The sequence below is a fragment of the Thunnus thynnus genome, chromosome 20, assembly GCF_963924715.1.
Source record: "Thunnus thynnus chromosome 20, fThuThy2.1, whole genome shotgun sequence".
NCBI lineage: Eukaryota > Metazoa > Chordata > Actinopteri > Scombriformes > Scombridae > Thunnus > Thunnus thynnus.
The window spans coordinates 6,377,946-6,394,305 of record NC_089536.1 but is presented as its reverse complement, the minus strand read 5'-3'; the positions used below and the strand labels follow the sequence as shown (position 1 = coordinate 6,394,305).

General features: G+C 41.5%; 1 protein-coding gene across 11 annotated transcripts in view; it reads right to left on the bottom strand.

Annotated features, from left to right (window-relative positions):
- Nucleotides 1–787: 787 nt before the first annotated feature.
- thrab (thyroid hormone receptor alpha b) overlaps nucleotides 788–16,360 on the bottom strand; it is a 162,942-nt gene continuing 147,369 nt past the window's right edge. For all 11 annotated transcript variants that reach the window (XM_067576046.1, XM_067576045.1, XM_067576047.1 and 8 more), the window contains one exon: nucleotides 788–15,868. In XM_067576046.1, the coding sequence (XP_067432147.1) occupies nucleotides 15,618–15,868 (251 nt within the window). In that variant the 3' untranslated portion in view covers nucleotides 788–15,617. The remainder of the gene's footprint in view (nucleotides 15,869–16,360) is intronic.

The window sequence follows — 16,360 nt, the reverse complement described above, 5'->3', positions numbered from 1 at the left end:
AAACCTCACAGCACTCTGAGAGACATCTGATTTGATCTGTCAATAAGTCAGATAGGATGTGCTGTGACATGTGCTGATGAACTGAACAGTGCTGCCAGCGCCTGTCTTTCCACTCTGACACTGATTTAACCAGACAAACCTTGTTTACTCCTCATTTAGCCATAATTTCAGCCTACTGACTTTACATCCTTTTGCTGCATGTGACTGTGAAGAACATTGTTTTTTCAATTATGCAAATATTTTTCACCAAAGAGAGGTGCCCAAATACCAGCGGCAAACATAGCTGGCCTCAATCTAAGTAGGATTAAGTGCTCATCTTGGATTATGGCACACAGGGACATTTACATTTTCATCTATTACTGAAACCTGCAACTGGACTGCAGAGCATGTTTGAGTGAGGTTTGAAAGTGTTGATGCCGTGATAATCAGATTTTTGTCTTTTTTACTGTCCAAATAATCAATTCAGAGTCAAAATGATTGCATTTGTGAAGAATTAGAACAATATATTAAGAAGATATCCAGTTTTAATCTCTATTTTTACCACTCCGGGTTGCAGGTGCTGGAATTTAAATTTATTCCAATGATGAAGTGACTATATGAGTCAATAAAAACTCTAAATTACCAACCCCAAACATGTACAGCTGCATATAACACAGAGACAATGAGTTGATAACAAGAGGAAACGTTTTTGTGGGTTTCATTTATTAGTCCATTAAAGAAAACCTTCCAGCACATGATGTAGTTGGAGAACTGAGAGCCAATAACAGACCAAAGAGCCAGTGAGATGTAAATTTAGTCACATATTTATTACATAAATATATAGTAAAATAGACCAGCGACAATTACCATAAAAATATCTTCCTTTAAAACCCTGACCAGAAACAAAGATTTGAAAATCACACATTGACATTTACAAACACGCTGATTGTCTGGACCTGTCATAAGCAGCCCACCACAAAAACCTGACATGACACCACCCACTGGACTCATGTTGGGAGGAGGAGAGGGAGGTAAAAAGGGGGTGGGGGTCAGCGGGGGATTGGGTAATTGCGGGGAGGACAGGTCCAGGTGAGAAGGGGTTTGGCGTGATAAAAGTGTGGGTGGTGTGGGAGGAGATCACAGTAGATATTAGGAGGTTTCCTGCGCATGTGTGTTTATTTGAAAGAAAACATGTATTCATTTAGTCCAGAGCGTTGCCTAAAGCTTAACTGTGTGTCTTTGCATGTTTGTTTCCCCCTGTGCTTCGTCGGGAATGAATCCTGAATATTGTTCCTTTGATTTGTATTCCTTTGACAGTGTCAGAGTGTCAGAGTTAAATAAAGAGAGAAACAGAGCGGCAAAGAACCAAAACCTGGTTCAGATAATATTTGCAGATATTGTCTAGTTGCACAAAATGTCAGGTGGTTTATAGTATCAGGGCAGTTTATTTAGTATTCTGTATGTTGCAGTCCAGTCAGTCACAGAAAAGTCAACTGAATAAACTTTGAAATGCTTTCCTCTACTCTTTGTATTACCCTGAAAATATATGAAGATCTGGCACCTCTGGATTGAGACAGGAGAGATGTCTACTCTCAGTACAGCGAATGGCCATGTGTTTCCCTGCGTACTGTATCCTCCGTCCACTCTTTTGCAGCTCTAACCTAGGACAAACTGTCTCCTGCAAGCACAGTGTTTTATTTTACTACAGATTTCCATCTGAATTTTTTTTTATTCCCTTTGGCTTCTTATTCTTTCCAGAACCTCCCTTTATCATGTAACAGTCCAGCCCTAAACCAGGCCCGTGATCCGGGACGATTCAATCGATCACAGGTTAAAATTAATTACATGGAGAATGTGTAAAAATACAAATTGCTAGGATGGTAGGCAATCGTCTTAGCAAAAAACAGTGTTAGGCAAGTGCGAAGGAACAAAACAGTTTTTAACTCTGACCAAGAAAGGTTTTTAAATCAATACAAAGCATGTAAAATCAAAAATGGCATAAACCATCCTCATAAAATGGGAGTGCTGCTCAACAGCAGTCAGTTAGTGAGGAAGAAATCCTACACCATCCTTCACTTAACATGCTTTGTATTGTTTTTAAAGAACTTCAGTGAAAGGAGACCTTTCTTGGTCTGAGTAATTTGTGTTTTATGATCCTTTAACATATCTTTTCCCATCTTATAAGTTGCTCAGAAGATTGTCTGCCATTCAGCGGGATTGAAATTCAACAATCTCATTATAATATATTTTTTTTTTAAGTTGCTGAGTGAAATGTTTTGGGAGATGGCCATCCAGGACCGTGATACGTACAATGACAGTCTTGTATGAGGACAAGTGACAGCTTTGCCTCAGTCTCTTGCATTTTGTTGTTCCCAGTTGTCATAAGAGTCACATGGGATTTGTCTGGCTTATAGTTTGCATGGAGAGATGTGACAACAGGTTGACACGCTTTCAACATAACTGACAAAAACACCTGACAAACCGTCTTTGGCACCTTCCTACAAACCCTGACCCTGACCGGACGGGTCGTGACCCCTGAGCGTCTGCAGAACACATCATAGTTTTCCCAGCAGCCTCTGCAGTCACAGTGAAGCAAGGAACTCTTGAAGGAGTGATACAAAAGTAAGAAAAGTAGTTGTTTTAGCTGTTGCAGTGAAGGTTTTTTTTTTTATAGCTCATTTGCATGTGCTATATTTGAGTTTTTGTAAGTTTTGTAAACTGCTGGTTTGAATTTGTGAAATTAGAGTGTGTGTTCCCATAGTCACAAATATACTGAGCAGGCTGAACAGGGTCCTTGAGAAAATCCAAGAGAAAAGACAATAGAAATTGCAAAAGAAACAACAAATCAAAAACAGAACCCAAAGAGAACTGCACTTTCACAGATTTTGAAGTTGTCTTCAGCATGCTTCTATTGGTTGAAATTGCTGAAATATCTGAACACAAAAGATTTGCAAAAGGTGTTTAGATGCACTGTCCAGACCTTGAAACCGACACGAGGCCTTTATTAATGTTAAATCAAGATAAAGTAAACTCCTGCACACCGTCGATGCTTAGGGTCCGTCCATTCAGATCTACTTTTTGTCTAATGAACTTCACTGTTGACTTTTTCTTGATTTATCATATGTTCTCTGATGCACCTGTCTTTTTCTTCACAGGTGTGCAAATATTACTTTTCTTTTTGAGCCTCTCACTCACTATCAAACAGGACAGTGTATTGTAAAATAGTGAATATAGACACATATAATTCATAGACATTTGTACAACATAACCCTGTCTAGAAATAGGGTCTGACATGGAAACATCAACCATCACAAACTGCTGCATACAAGACTTTGACTTGTTGTGTATCCACCAGGTGTTTGTTTTTTTTTAGCCTTTTTAGTGAAACACTGGTCCTGCTGATGGAGAGACCACCGAAACAACACTCTTTGAAGCATCGTGTGTTTTTGCTGTAAGTTTTTATGAACATACTATAAGCATGCTAAGCTCTCTGTACATGCAACACTGAGTCCTTCCCGTTGTAAACAGTGTCAGCAAAAAGGTGGTACGACAAAGAAGACGTTCCCAGTGGACATGAAGCCTTAAAGAGGTTGTTGTTGGTGGTTTGCTGGTGCTGTATAAAGTGGCATGGACCTGCTACAGAATGGAAAATGGTTCATAATTTGATCCCTTTCTTTAGGTTTTAAAGCTAGCTGAGCAGAGAGTGTTTCCTCCGGTTTTGCATACAACAGTGGGCTTCTGTACTGAATGTGCCAAGAGAGCTGATAGTGTATGTGCTCTGAGGGTGTTTGGCAGAACAGAGGACAAGGGAGACGTGTTGGACCAAGAGCACGGGGATAAGAGGACGGAAAGCACCCTTTGAGGCCAGTTTATCAAACCTGAGCAGTTCTGAACCATTTCAAAACCTTATTTGCAACCTGACAAATATTGCATATTTTTTTTCTAACAAACACAGATCTCCCCAGACTACAACACAATCCACATAATTTAACTAATCTCTGACCTATATCTCTGATTGATATACTATTAAAAGATGAGCTAATTTATGTACATTCTTAGCTGTCTAGGCATGTGATTTCCCGCCCGTTTACAAAAATATCCCCACGACTATAAATCTCCTTGTAGCAACACTAAACCAATCAACTCCCTAGTTGATGCCTATAAGTGCTCTTAGTTCTTGCTTGGAATTTGGTTCACTAAATAATGTTCCAAAAACAGGACAATGTCAGTGTCCACTAAAAATGGTTGATAATGTCTAGAGGCCAGATCATATTGCAGAGCAGTGAAAAGATCTCCATGTACCATTGGACAAGGGATAGGGTGTTATCTCACGCCCAATACAATTCTCTATTCACACATCGTCTCTTACTCAGCCATTAACAAGCATTTTATACAAGCATGGGCTACAAAACAGTAACTATTTAAAAAAACAAACAGTCTGGACATGAATCTTAATGTTTCAACAATACATATTTTAACAGTCTGATGGTGATGGTGAAATCAATAAGCAGATTTGGCACTTTGATTATATCGTTCAGCTCACAGGCTTAACTACTCCCTACTGATTTTTTTCTAGTACTATTGCGGCCACAAAGGTGGTATTGGCTTAGATTTAGTCATTTAATATTGTGTGCAGCGAAAACCTAAAGCTCAATCTCAGGAGTCCTCAACTGCTGCCACCCAGCACACTAATTCACTCTTTCCCAGAGATCCAACTCCACAGCACACATTTTTAAGTGCAAGCCTTCATAAAAAAAATCCTCTAGTGCCTTATGAAACATGCTGTAGAACAATGCCACAGAGGTGGAGGGATACAAAGGCAATCAATAATGCCATCATCTGGAAAGAGAAGCAAAACTGCAAAGCCTTGAACTGAAACGGAGGCAGTAATTTGCGAGTAACAGCATGGCTTCTGTTTGAGGGAGCTTTTCTTTTAAAAAATAACCCACTCTTGTGTGACACACACAAAAGATGTGGTTACATTTTTGTGAATGTCTAACCTACATCAAGGGATGATAATTATATGTATTGCAGCTCTTGCTGATACCCAACACCATCACTAAGTGACAGCAGGATGTTGGGTAGCCGACTGGAACTAGCTTTGCGTTCTTGTTGGCTCACGTCATTCTGCTACGAGGGGTCAACACAGCAACATTTTTATCAGGTTAGTGTGAGGTATAAGCACGAAAAACACATAAGAATTATATGTAAGAATATTTATAAGAATATTTCAGGGGGCCTGTAATTACGTTTAGAGTTGTGTTTTATTCATTTATGTGCCTCCGAACCGATTGGCAACAACCACAGCTTGAAACTGAAGCCAACGCGGGAAGTCCCTTAAAGTGCAATACCACTGACGGTCACTAGATGCTGGCTCCAAAAAGTCCCTCGCTCCATAGACTCCCATTCAAAAAGTGTCAACTTCTCTCATGAAATACTAAATCAATCATTTTTTTCAGTAAGTCATTATGGTCTCAATCTCTAAAGTCGGGCCCTCTAATAAGTGTGCTGGTGGTCATTTTGGAAAGTACTGCTCCATTAATAAGCTATAAAGACAAATAGTGGCTTTGATGTCTGTGGGTGTTGACTGACAGCTGTGATTGACAGTTTGCTCCCCGGCTCACGGATTCGCACTGAGTTGGATTATTGTCGCAATATTCTGTAAATGAAATCTTATTTCATAACGATACCTGCCGTGTTAGCTTGCTAATGTTAGCAAAAGTCTGCACCACACGGCGTTCCTGGTAAGCTAGCGTTAGCTTCGGTCGGACGTAGTGGGACGTGTTTCCAGAATATAAAAGGAAACAACCAACCCTAACCCTAACCCACTCCTTATTTGGAAGGTCCTGGCTCCAAACAGAAACAATAGTGCTGACCATAAGCTGCAACTCTAGACTTTAAACTGGCTCCAATGCAAACTCAAGGGTGATGTTACTCCTTGCTACGTCCATCTAAATATGTACACAGTCTATGCTCTGAATTGTAGACCAGTGCAGTCCATAGGGCTATCATGGCGGTCTAACAGTGTGTTTACTTTGTGTATACCTGCTCCTTAATTATTTGGGCTTCAAACTTAAGAGCTCCAGTAACCAGAATTACATTGCGCATTAAGTCAATCACTTATATACTGAATTCACTCACCATTTACACTTGTTAATACCTGACAAAACCTGAAATTGCATATGGTAATGTGACAAATTTAATGTATTTCCATGTTATTGTTGAGGAAAGGTAACTATTTGGTTGTCTCAAGTATGAAAATACAAATATTCTGCTACTAGGAGTCAATGCAGAAACAGCCTAACGTTGTCCTGTCTGCTCATTTAACTTTTTTATCAGAAAAACTGTTTGCATGGTCGCATGCCTGGGACCTGCAACGCTTGCAATTCAGTTTTCATCTCTTACAACCACCCTCACATATAAATGGTTCCCAAGACCTCCCTTTCTTTACTCTCAGTTAGCCTGCTGAACACAATATTAGTTACATTCTTCAACAGAAATAATACAAGTCTATGACAGCACTCTGTTTTACAGACTTCCGTCATGTACCGCGGCCTAAAAAGGTGCTTTTGAGGGTTCGGGAGGGAAAGCGAAGCAGGTTGATCAGACATCAGCACTACAGACATTCATAGCAAAGCGTTCACACACCTACACGCACAGAAAACAGTTCTCTCACGTGAACATGGACGCTGACATTCACATGCACACATCTATATACATGCACAGCCTTGGTTTTAGCCATGCCAACCTTTCTGTACGTCACAGTTAAACAGTAAACACTAAAATAGAACAGGCCTGTGGACGAAGGAACAAAGGCAGTTCCCCAGCCCCCAACCGCCCCCCCACCCCGATGGTGCCCGGCTTGGATGAGAGCCATGTACTACTGCATGTACACCATTAGCCGACTGGGTGAGGGAGAGCTGTGTATTGCTGCTGGCACTTTGACCGTAAAGGGAGAAAGTGCAATGACTAGAATATCACTGACAGTAAGGGCTGAATTTGCTTTTGTAGGCCTACACTCTGGCACGTGTTCATGAGAAAAGTCAAAATGTGATTTATTTAGGATCACATGCTTAAGCTGGACTTTTGAAATAAAAATAAGCTGGTCCGAATAGAGAAAAAAAAAAAGAAAAAGAAATCTTGTGTTTTTTCACACTGCTATGGAAGCCCATTTCTGCCAGGGAAAAAATGTGGAGATAATAATTACAAAAATACCCTCAATAAACCAGAATTATGAGATTGTGAGTCAAAAATGTGACTTTAAAAACAAAATGATGACATACTAAGTAATGATTTTGAAATCTGTCAAAATTTAGACTTTTTAAATGAAAAACAAGAGATATCAAGTTATAATTTTGATACAGAAAATCAATATTATGAGACAAAACTTGCGCCAAACTGTGAGATACTAAGCCAAAAATCGCAACTTCCCATTTCATAATTTTGACATAAAAAACAAATTGTTTTTATTATGTTTCTGGCAGTATTGGGCTTCCATATAGTGCAGCACCAAACCCAAACAAACAACTCACAAACACCTCCCAACCAAACAAAACCCACAGACAGACATACACAACACTCTCTCACCTCCACACTTGAAGAAATGTGTTCTTATTTAGGGTTAAGAAAGCAATGAGGGCATGATTCTTTGTGGTTGAAGTAGACTCAGGGTCCAATTCTTTGAAACCTGGATGTCTACCATGTACATCTTTATATCCTGACACTTGTCCGGGATGGAACACAGAAAAAAAAAAAAAGGTTCATTGCAGATTGTAAATTGAGAAGACAAATAAAGATGAGCTAACAATGGTTTTTCATCTAAGGTTCATCATCATTTATTAGAAAATGTTCTTTTACCTGAGAGAATCCTTCAATAGCTTCCTTTACCCAGTCACAAAAAGTGGTCTGTGTTTGTGTGTGTGCATGTGTGTGTGTGCGCGCGTGGAGTGGGTCTGTAAGCTAGCTAATGCTCTCGTTGGTGGGCACATTTAAAAAGCAACCATGTAAGTATTTCTCCACAAATGTATAAAAAAGATCTGATGAGACAAGAAATGCGCCAAAAGGTTCACTCATTCGGTTATTGCACTTCATTAAGAAATACTTGTAAACTTTATAATTAGTCATTTACTGTCTTTGCCTAAAGGCAGCAACTCTGTTTATTTTACAGGTTAAACTAATTAAAAAAAAAGCATTAAATGGTGCAAAACACATTTGGCTTGGGTGCAATGGACTTTTTTTTTTTTTGTCACAATTATTACTACCAAAGATACCACTTATTGTGGGTTGGTTTGGGTCATTCAAAGTGCTTTTTAGCTAAGTGCTTAAGTACAACTGATGGTCAGCAGGTTGTAGATGTTCATCTCAGTGGGGTGACGTAGTTTTTTTTGAAAATGATTTGTGACTCAAAATCAGATCAAGTCTTTTCCTCGCATCTTAAAAGCGGAGGTAATGGGTTAAGTAAACTTGCATATACTACGTACATCCCACTGATGGACATCACCCGCTCTTTAATATTACATTAACTTGGTCGCAGGATTGAAAAATTAAAGCTTCACACATATTGCAGAGGGACTGAATTTAGGGGCTTGTCTAAATCTTGGAATTTAAGGCTCTGTGGCCAAAAGTCGAATCTACCCACCAAACAATGAGAGCATTGCATCAAGTAGAGATAAGTAGTTCCCAAACTTCCAAATGACACACATATACATACACACACACCACTTTCTGAGCAATTTTACAAAAAACATCACATCTCGTAGTATCCTTATTCTCCACAACATCCCCAGTACCCCTCCTACTTGTTCTCTGGGACCCAGACTACCGCGACGAGTTACCGACCCTGAGGACCAGCCATTCAGCTGGGCTAAAGGTCAGCTCACTCGAGCAGTCCGGACCCTTGCCCACACAAAGTAGCAAGGGTCTTTGTGTCGCGCAAAGAACCTCTGGAATTCGAGCCTGGCCGAATTTAGTTTTCATATGCAAGACTGACTCGTTGGTGTTACGTTGAGCTTGTCTTTTGGAGGGAGTTGGAGGGAAATTGCATAGACATCTTGCTACTTGCATGTCTTCACAAACAACATTTGGCATAGGGGGGACCAGACAACCATAAAACCAAAAACATCACAGACAATCTCCACCCTTGTCCAATGTGTCAACATGTTAGAATAAACCAGGATCATAATATCTATGGAGGGACGGGCTTGAAAGCCCCGTAAAGCCAGCCTGGAAAACCTCACTCTGCTTGTTGTGGTCTGGCAAAAGTCAATTTGCTCAAGTCAGGGGTGTCATAAATGGGCACAGACCAATTTACTCTCAGTTTTAACAAGTTAAAAACCAAATATTGTACTCAGTTCAGACTGTCATCGACTCCATTTACACTCAGTCACTTCATGCGTCTTGGGTGGATCAGATAGCTATTGGGTTTCAAAAAAGTTTACTGTAAAAGCGTTTTACCCAGATGTTGAAAAAGGCTTAAATGCAAGCTCTACTCTTGCAGCAGAAGTTGCACTGAAATTACACTGAACTTTGTTGTCATCGAAAAGCGACTTCAACAGATGTGGTCGTACAAAAATCCCTCCATCGAATGATCTACATGAATGACAGAGCCTTGATCTGAAGAGCCTGTCGATGCAATTAAACTTTTGTGTCACTTGTGGTCCATAAATGCAATTCATCAATGTGACTGTATGAGTTTATGGACACTTGTTACCTGTTATTGTTGTAAGTAAACTGCTAGAGTGCACCAGTTATTCTTCTTCTGGCACTTTTGGCATTTGGCATGTTGTCTGGGAAAACCAATTTGTGATCTGGCCAATGGAGACTATAATTGGCTAAGTGTAAAATTAAAGTATTAAATTGCATCTGGATATGAAACACTTGAAATGATGACTGTAAATGGGGTTTCTACTCATCCCTGTTGTAAACTAGTTCAGGTTTCAGCTCAATTGATCCTCACACGATGTTTTCTAGACTACATTGTAGCAAAAACTGAGCTTGTGAGATTTTTAGGGCTGGCTTCTGGGAGGCAATGGGGTTGTGGACAAATGGGGAAATCTGTTTTGGACTCCCAACTATGATGTGAGTGTGTGGCAGCCAGGTAAGCTGACATTCATGCTAAATAATAACCTGCTTCTGCGAATCTCCCTTCCCCAACCTCCCACCGAGTCTACGAAACAACCCCAGTGCCTTCCTGACCTTTAGCCACTGAGGCTGCTGGCAACACTCACATCAATAGTTAGAAAAACTGAATCTGATTCCATAAGTGAACACACACACACACAACTATAGGCATTCATGTGTAGCATGTCATGTCGTGGTGAGAATACGTGGGGTAAGAATCTATCTCTTTGCAAACAAGAGGAGGCACAGGGTTTATGATTAATGTCACGGGGCACTTCTGAATATGGATCCGCATGCACATGTGAGAGTGCACACATACAAATGTATGAAGCATTACACATTACTTTTTTTGCTTTTTTTTTTCTCTAACATGACAGTGGGATGGAGCTGTTAAATTTATTTTGTTGCAATAAATCTTGAGTGTTGTATGTTTCTGTATTTACATCCTTGGTTATGGCCAAAATAAAATGTAAATTAAATGAAAATAAAATCAAAAAAGGAAACATACAAAAATACATAACATAGTATTGCACCTTGCAGATGGGCAATATATATTCTCTGTTTTTGTTGGTTGTTTGTAACGTCTATGTGACACCACTATCCTTTCTGCTGGTGCGTGGAAGTTAGGTTGTGGGTGCCGGGCTCAGGTCCAGCCCCCTCCAGTCAGCTACATTCAATACCATAAAACACTCAGCCATTACAAAAGTCATGATCCCTCAGTCTCTGGGCCATTCACATTTTAAGATACTGTCTATAGACTGTGCCTTTAAGTTGGAGAAGCGCTCACATTAGGAGATCATCTCGAATGTCTCACAACATTTTCTCCTGTTTGCGTTTCATCTCCTGTCATCTTAGAACCAAATCAATAAGATAGAGAGCACCAAAGCTTGAGGGAAGAGTCCTTTTGTAACTTCTACTGATGCGTACACACAAGCACATATTATCTTAACATATACATTTTTTAAAATCTATATATGCATCTCTGAACTTTCACATGTGCCTGCAAAATATGACTCCTCCCAAGTTCCTTTGAGTTTTGTGTTGTGTGAGGTATGACAAGATTGTGTTTCAGTTTCTTTTTTTGTATTTTCAGTTTCTGTTGCATTATTTTTCCTGTTTGTGTTTTTCTTTTCTCCAAAGTTGTATTTTTCATAAAAAAAGAAACAAAATATAAAAAAGAAATTCCTGTTTTGTTGGTTGTAAATTCCTCCTGATAAAAGGGGACGGACAACTGGACAGACACACAGACAAACAGATCAGTTGGCTTATCAACACAAACTATAGATGTGAAAAAGAAGGGAAATATTTTCTATGTTACACTGCACGCATGGTCAAAAAGTGACTACAGCTGTTTTTTTTTCCTCTTTTACACAGAGCAGTTTAAGCATCAAAAAACAAACAGAAAAATAAGAAAACAATGATAAAATGAAAAAAAAAAAAAAATCTCCAATAATTTTGTTCAGGAGTCTTTTTTTTTTTAAAGTCATCTCTTTTCATTTTGTTTTATGGATTTATAATCATTTCATATATCTTTTTTTTTTTTCTTAATCTAAATCAGACTCAGAAGGTAAAGCAGCATTATAACCCTTACTGTCACACACACATACCCAGTCAGCTCACGAGAACAAAAGACATCAATAAGGTTTTTTTTCTCTTTTTCAGTTCTTTTGCAAAGATGTGTTGGAATTCCAAACCTGCATCTCTGGAATAAGGGATCTCTCTGATCCTCACCATATGAAAGTTGGATGTTATCCTTTTGGAAGGAGCTGAGGGGGGGACATTTGGGGTTGTCAGCTGGCATGGGAACGGGGGTTCATGTGTGGTTGTTTTTGGAACCGAAGGGGAGACTGTACGTATTCCTACATTGCCGTCTCCCCTTCTTCCGAGTGTTCGTTAACATCGTCTCTACAACCAGCCACATCACCCTCTCACGCCCATGTCAATGATGGCAAATGAGGGTTAAAGCCCTCAGCTTTTTTTGTTTCCTGTCCCGCGCTTTCTTCTTCTCTCGCATCCTCACATTCTCGCGCTCAAGTCTGTTGTTCCCGTCGCTGCTGCTTCTGCCGTTCACATTCATTCGGTGGCGCCACTCTAAAAGGGCAGTTATGGCCAGCCTTGTCTCACAAGGGAGAGGCCTGGATCCTGTTTGGTGTCAATGATTCTGGGCCAAACTGGGGGTGACCCACTCAGCGGTGAGTGGGTAAAATAGCTAGGGTGCTTAAGGGAAGAGAAGAGGGGGGAGAGAGGATGATGATGGAGGGGAGGCTGTTTGGAGGAGGGCTCCGAATTTGAAATGTCACCGGGCTGACTCTACTATAAGAAGGATGAGAGGAAAATTAGTACTACAGGGAGAATGAGTAAGTGCTGCCCTCCTACGCAGGGACCTCTCTCCATCCGTGGTTGGGTAGGGTAAGGGGTGGTGGTAATGTGCTGTCGGTCTAATACTGACAATGGGACAGGTTTGGGACTGAGCCCACTGCGACTGCCAGGCTCTGTTACACAGAGCAGGTCAGCGTGCCCATTTGGGGGTATATTTAGTGGGGGGGAAACTAATATGTAATCCAACAAGGGGTGTTGGTTAAACTTTGATGAGTAAAGGGCTGAAGGGAGGACCGCTGCAGTAGTGCAAAAACTCCCACCAGCCTGGCTGAGTGGGGGTGTTATAATGGTGGTGGGGTGCAATTCAGTCTGAGCTAGGCTCCAGAAAGGGCATTGTCATGAGCTAGAAAGGGGTAGGGGCAGGGCGGGTAGTGGATCTCTAGAAGTGGTGATGTGCTTGTGGAAGGGGTTCTTCTGAGAGTCAGACCAGACTCCACCATTGTGCCCAAAGGTGGCGTTCCAGTTCCTCTCTCCTCCCAGCATTGCTCCAGATGTTTGAAGCAGTTAGGCCTGGCCATCCGTAACGATTAACCCATGATCCCTGCCACACGTTCCTCTGCTTAGGTACTTCTGAGGGGTACAGAATACCCATCCTGTACAAGTGCCCAGTATGAACTACTGCTTGGCATCGGATATAAAATAGATTTTCTTAATCTCTTTTTTTTCTCCATTCATTCTCTTCTTATAAGAGTGGTAAACCCAGTTAGATTTGGCTTGGCCCCAGAATTGGAATGAACAGAGTGGGCTTTTATAATCAGATCAACATTCTTGAATGTTTGTTTGGCTGGTACACTACAATATCTGCCATGGATAGTTACTGTGTGATACTACTATGATAGTGGTGAGCATTGGTGGGCAAAGTGCATAAGACTAAAAGAGCTTTTGAGTTGCCACCGATAAGGCTTCATTTCAGTTGATAACATTCCAACTTTTTATGTCAAATGCACTGTCCATGCATGAAAGAAAACTTATTTCAATTAGTTTTTTTTATAAAAATCCAATGGCAGCCATCATAAGTACAGTGTAAGATCGCCATGACGCAGAAGGAAACTGCCCTTTCTATGCATGCTAATTCAACGGGCGTGGCCACCACGGGTTTTCAGTTACTGTTATCTATCCTCTTGCTGCTTGCTCAGATGGGTGTCAGCTGGGCTGGACATCCACACTGTCCTTCGTCGCTTCTATGAGTCGGTTTCTGTTTTGACAGAAACAGGTAAATCCAAATTTCAAAAGATGACACTTGGTCCCATATAACAAAAAGAGATAACCCGAATGTAATGGGTGCCATTCCCTGGAGTCGGTAAAACCTTCTCATGGGGATGGCTGGCCCTCCTGTCTTCAGTGGTATTTCATTTCAACCAAGTGATAGCACTGAGGGTGTGTGTGTGTGTTATGCTGTGAGTGTTTTTTGTCTTTCCATGACTACAAGTGTGCATCTACACATAAATTATGCACATTTGTGTGTTAATCTACACATGCGCCAACTTGAATGGTGTATGTCTGTGTGTAGGCTGTGGGCAGCTGCCCTATGTCCACAGAGGTGAGGTAGTGCCTGACACCACAGGGGCAGTATTGCTGCCTCAGCCTGGGGGTGTGTCCACTTTGAGGTAAATGGTAGCCTTCTTGGCATTTGCCTGCTCTCAGTGATGCCCATGGTAAAAAAAAGGCAAATGTGTATGGAATCCTGGAGGGCCTACACTGAGCTGAGTCTGTGAGGAGAGGACTCTGTACAAACCCTGCAGGTTAGGGCTGTATATCAACACTGCCATGCAGTGCATACAGTAAAATGAGGCATTCATGTTACTCTGAGGTGATGTGTGTGTTTTCATGTTTATATTTGTGTGTGTGAGACAGAAGGAGAGAGAGATAAAGAGATAGAGAGGAAGTGTGTGTATGTGTAAATGAGCTTCGCTGCCTTGCTGTGGCTGCTGCTATTCAAACCCTCCTTAGAGGCTGGGTGTGGGAGATTTACTTCTGACCCCTGCCTCTGAATCCAGCTATTAAATCTTACTTCCTCCCTCCTCTCTCCTTCCAAGTGTCCCCCCCTTCCTCCTCCCCTCTCTTCTTTCTTTCTTTCTTGGAGAGAGAAGGGCTTAATTGTCATTCATAAGACGGTAGGCTGCTGGCACAAGCAGCATGGACAATGACAAGGCAAGTCTGCTCATGTGTGTCTTGTGTGTATGTGTGTGTGTTTGTGTGTGTGTGTGTGTGCGTGTGTGTGCGCGCATCGTATGTCACAGGAGCCGGTCCAATGACAAAAATGAAGGTAGATATGGAGCCATGGTCTGCACGTTTTTCAAAGGTAGACAACACAATTTCATAAAAGTGGAGTAGCCTTGTATAAATATAGCACCGGTTTCACTGGGATCTAAGAAGAACAAGCTCCAAAAACAGCTGTAACGGCTCAGATTGAGTTGAGGAATTGATAATAAGTAGGTCTGGTAGCTCTGCTTCACTACAGCAATTATACACCAGAGTAATGCTAAAAGCATCTGCTGAAATTTCAATGTGCAGTGTCTGCTGATTGCGTGGCTGTGAGCAATAATGTGTCACTGTTGTCCATATTTTCTGAATTACTGCCTTAACACTTATTCAGAAATAATACTGAGAGGTGCTGGCCAGCATAGGAGCTGGAAATGTGGGCTTCAAAACAGGTGTGAATCTGTGACCGCTACAAAGAACCAGCGAGGGGAGGATGGACCCCTGCTAAGAGCGCTGCTCTGAGGAACTGAGGTGGAACAGGCTGTGGCTGTGTGTGTGTGTATGTGCATGTGCTGTGTGTGTCTGTGTACGTGTCTTGGCAAATGGCTACAACTCTTACTTAGATAAGACATCATGCTCAGACAGAAGGGCCCCCACACGGATTTTAAAACAGGGGTAAGTAAAAGGAGGAGAAAGAGGTGGAGGAGAGGGTGTTCAAAAACAAAATCCTCTGTTTGCTTGACTCCTGTTGCTGGTGTGTTGTTTCTGTTATTGTTGTTTCCAGTTTTTAGACCACATACTGTGAATACAATGTCGGAGAAACGCAGACTCCTGCCAAGAGGACTCTCCCTCCATCCTTCCCCCATAAACATGATGGCCCTTCCCATCTCCCAGTTTGCCCCAACTTCCTCTTCCCTTTGCGCGGTGGCAACTGTATTTCACACCTCCTGGTCCTCGAAGACCTCCAGGAAGAGCGGGGGGAAGAGTTCGTTGGGACACTCCACCTTCATGTGAAGGAAACGGCTGGCGTGGCACGCCCCGATCATCCGCAAGTCTGTCACCTTCATCAGGAGTTTCGGCCAGAAGTGGGGAATGTTGTGCTTGCGGTAGTTGATGTAGTGCTCAAACGCCAGCAGGTAGGTCTCCTGGCACTTCTCGATCTTGTCCACGCAGGTCAGGCCCGAGCGGTCTGTGGGAAGCAGAGGATTGGGAGAGTGAAGGTGAGAGGAGGATTGGGTGCGGATGGAAGCATAAAGAAGTAAGTGGGAAGGCAGAGAGGAAGAGATAAGTGGGGAAATGCAGGGAGAGGAGGAGGGAGAGTAAGAGGGAGAAGATACGGAGAATGAGTGATGGACAGAAGGGGCGGGGGAGGTAGAGGGGGGGGGGGGGGACATTTGCAAATGAGTGCATAGGCAATCATCAACTCAGTATAATTCTGACAACATGTCAACATTCTGGCAGGAAGATTTGACCATCAGTCAGCTCAGTGAACACTTCCATGTGCTATCACAGACAATTACTGGATATTCTGTATGTACCGTCATGCACTAGGGTTGATAGCATTTTCTCAATACAAAACAACTATAAAATCAACTTATTGGTCTGAATCCTTTATAAAACCTATAATAATAATAATAATAATAATAATAATAATATTAATAATAATAATAATAATAATAAA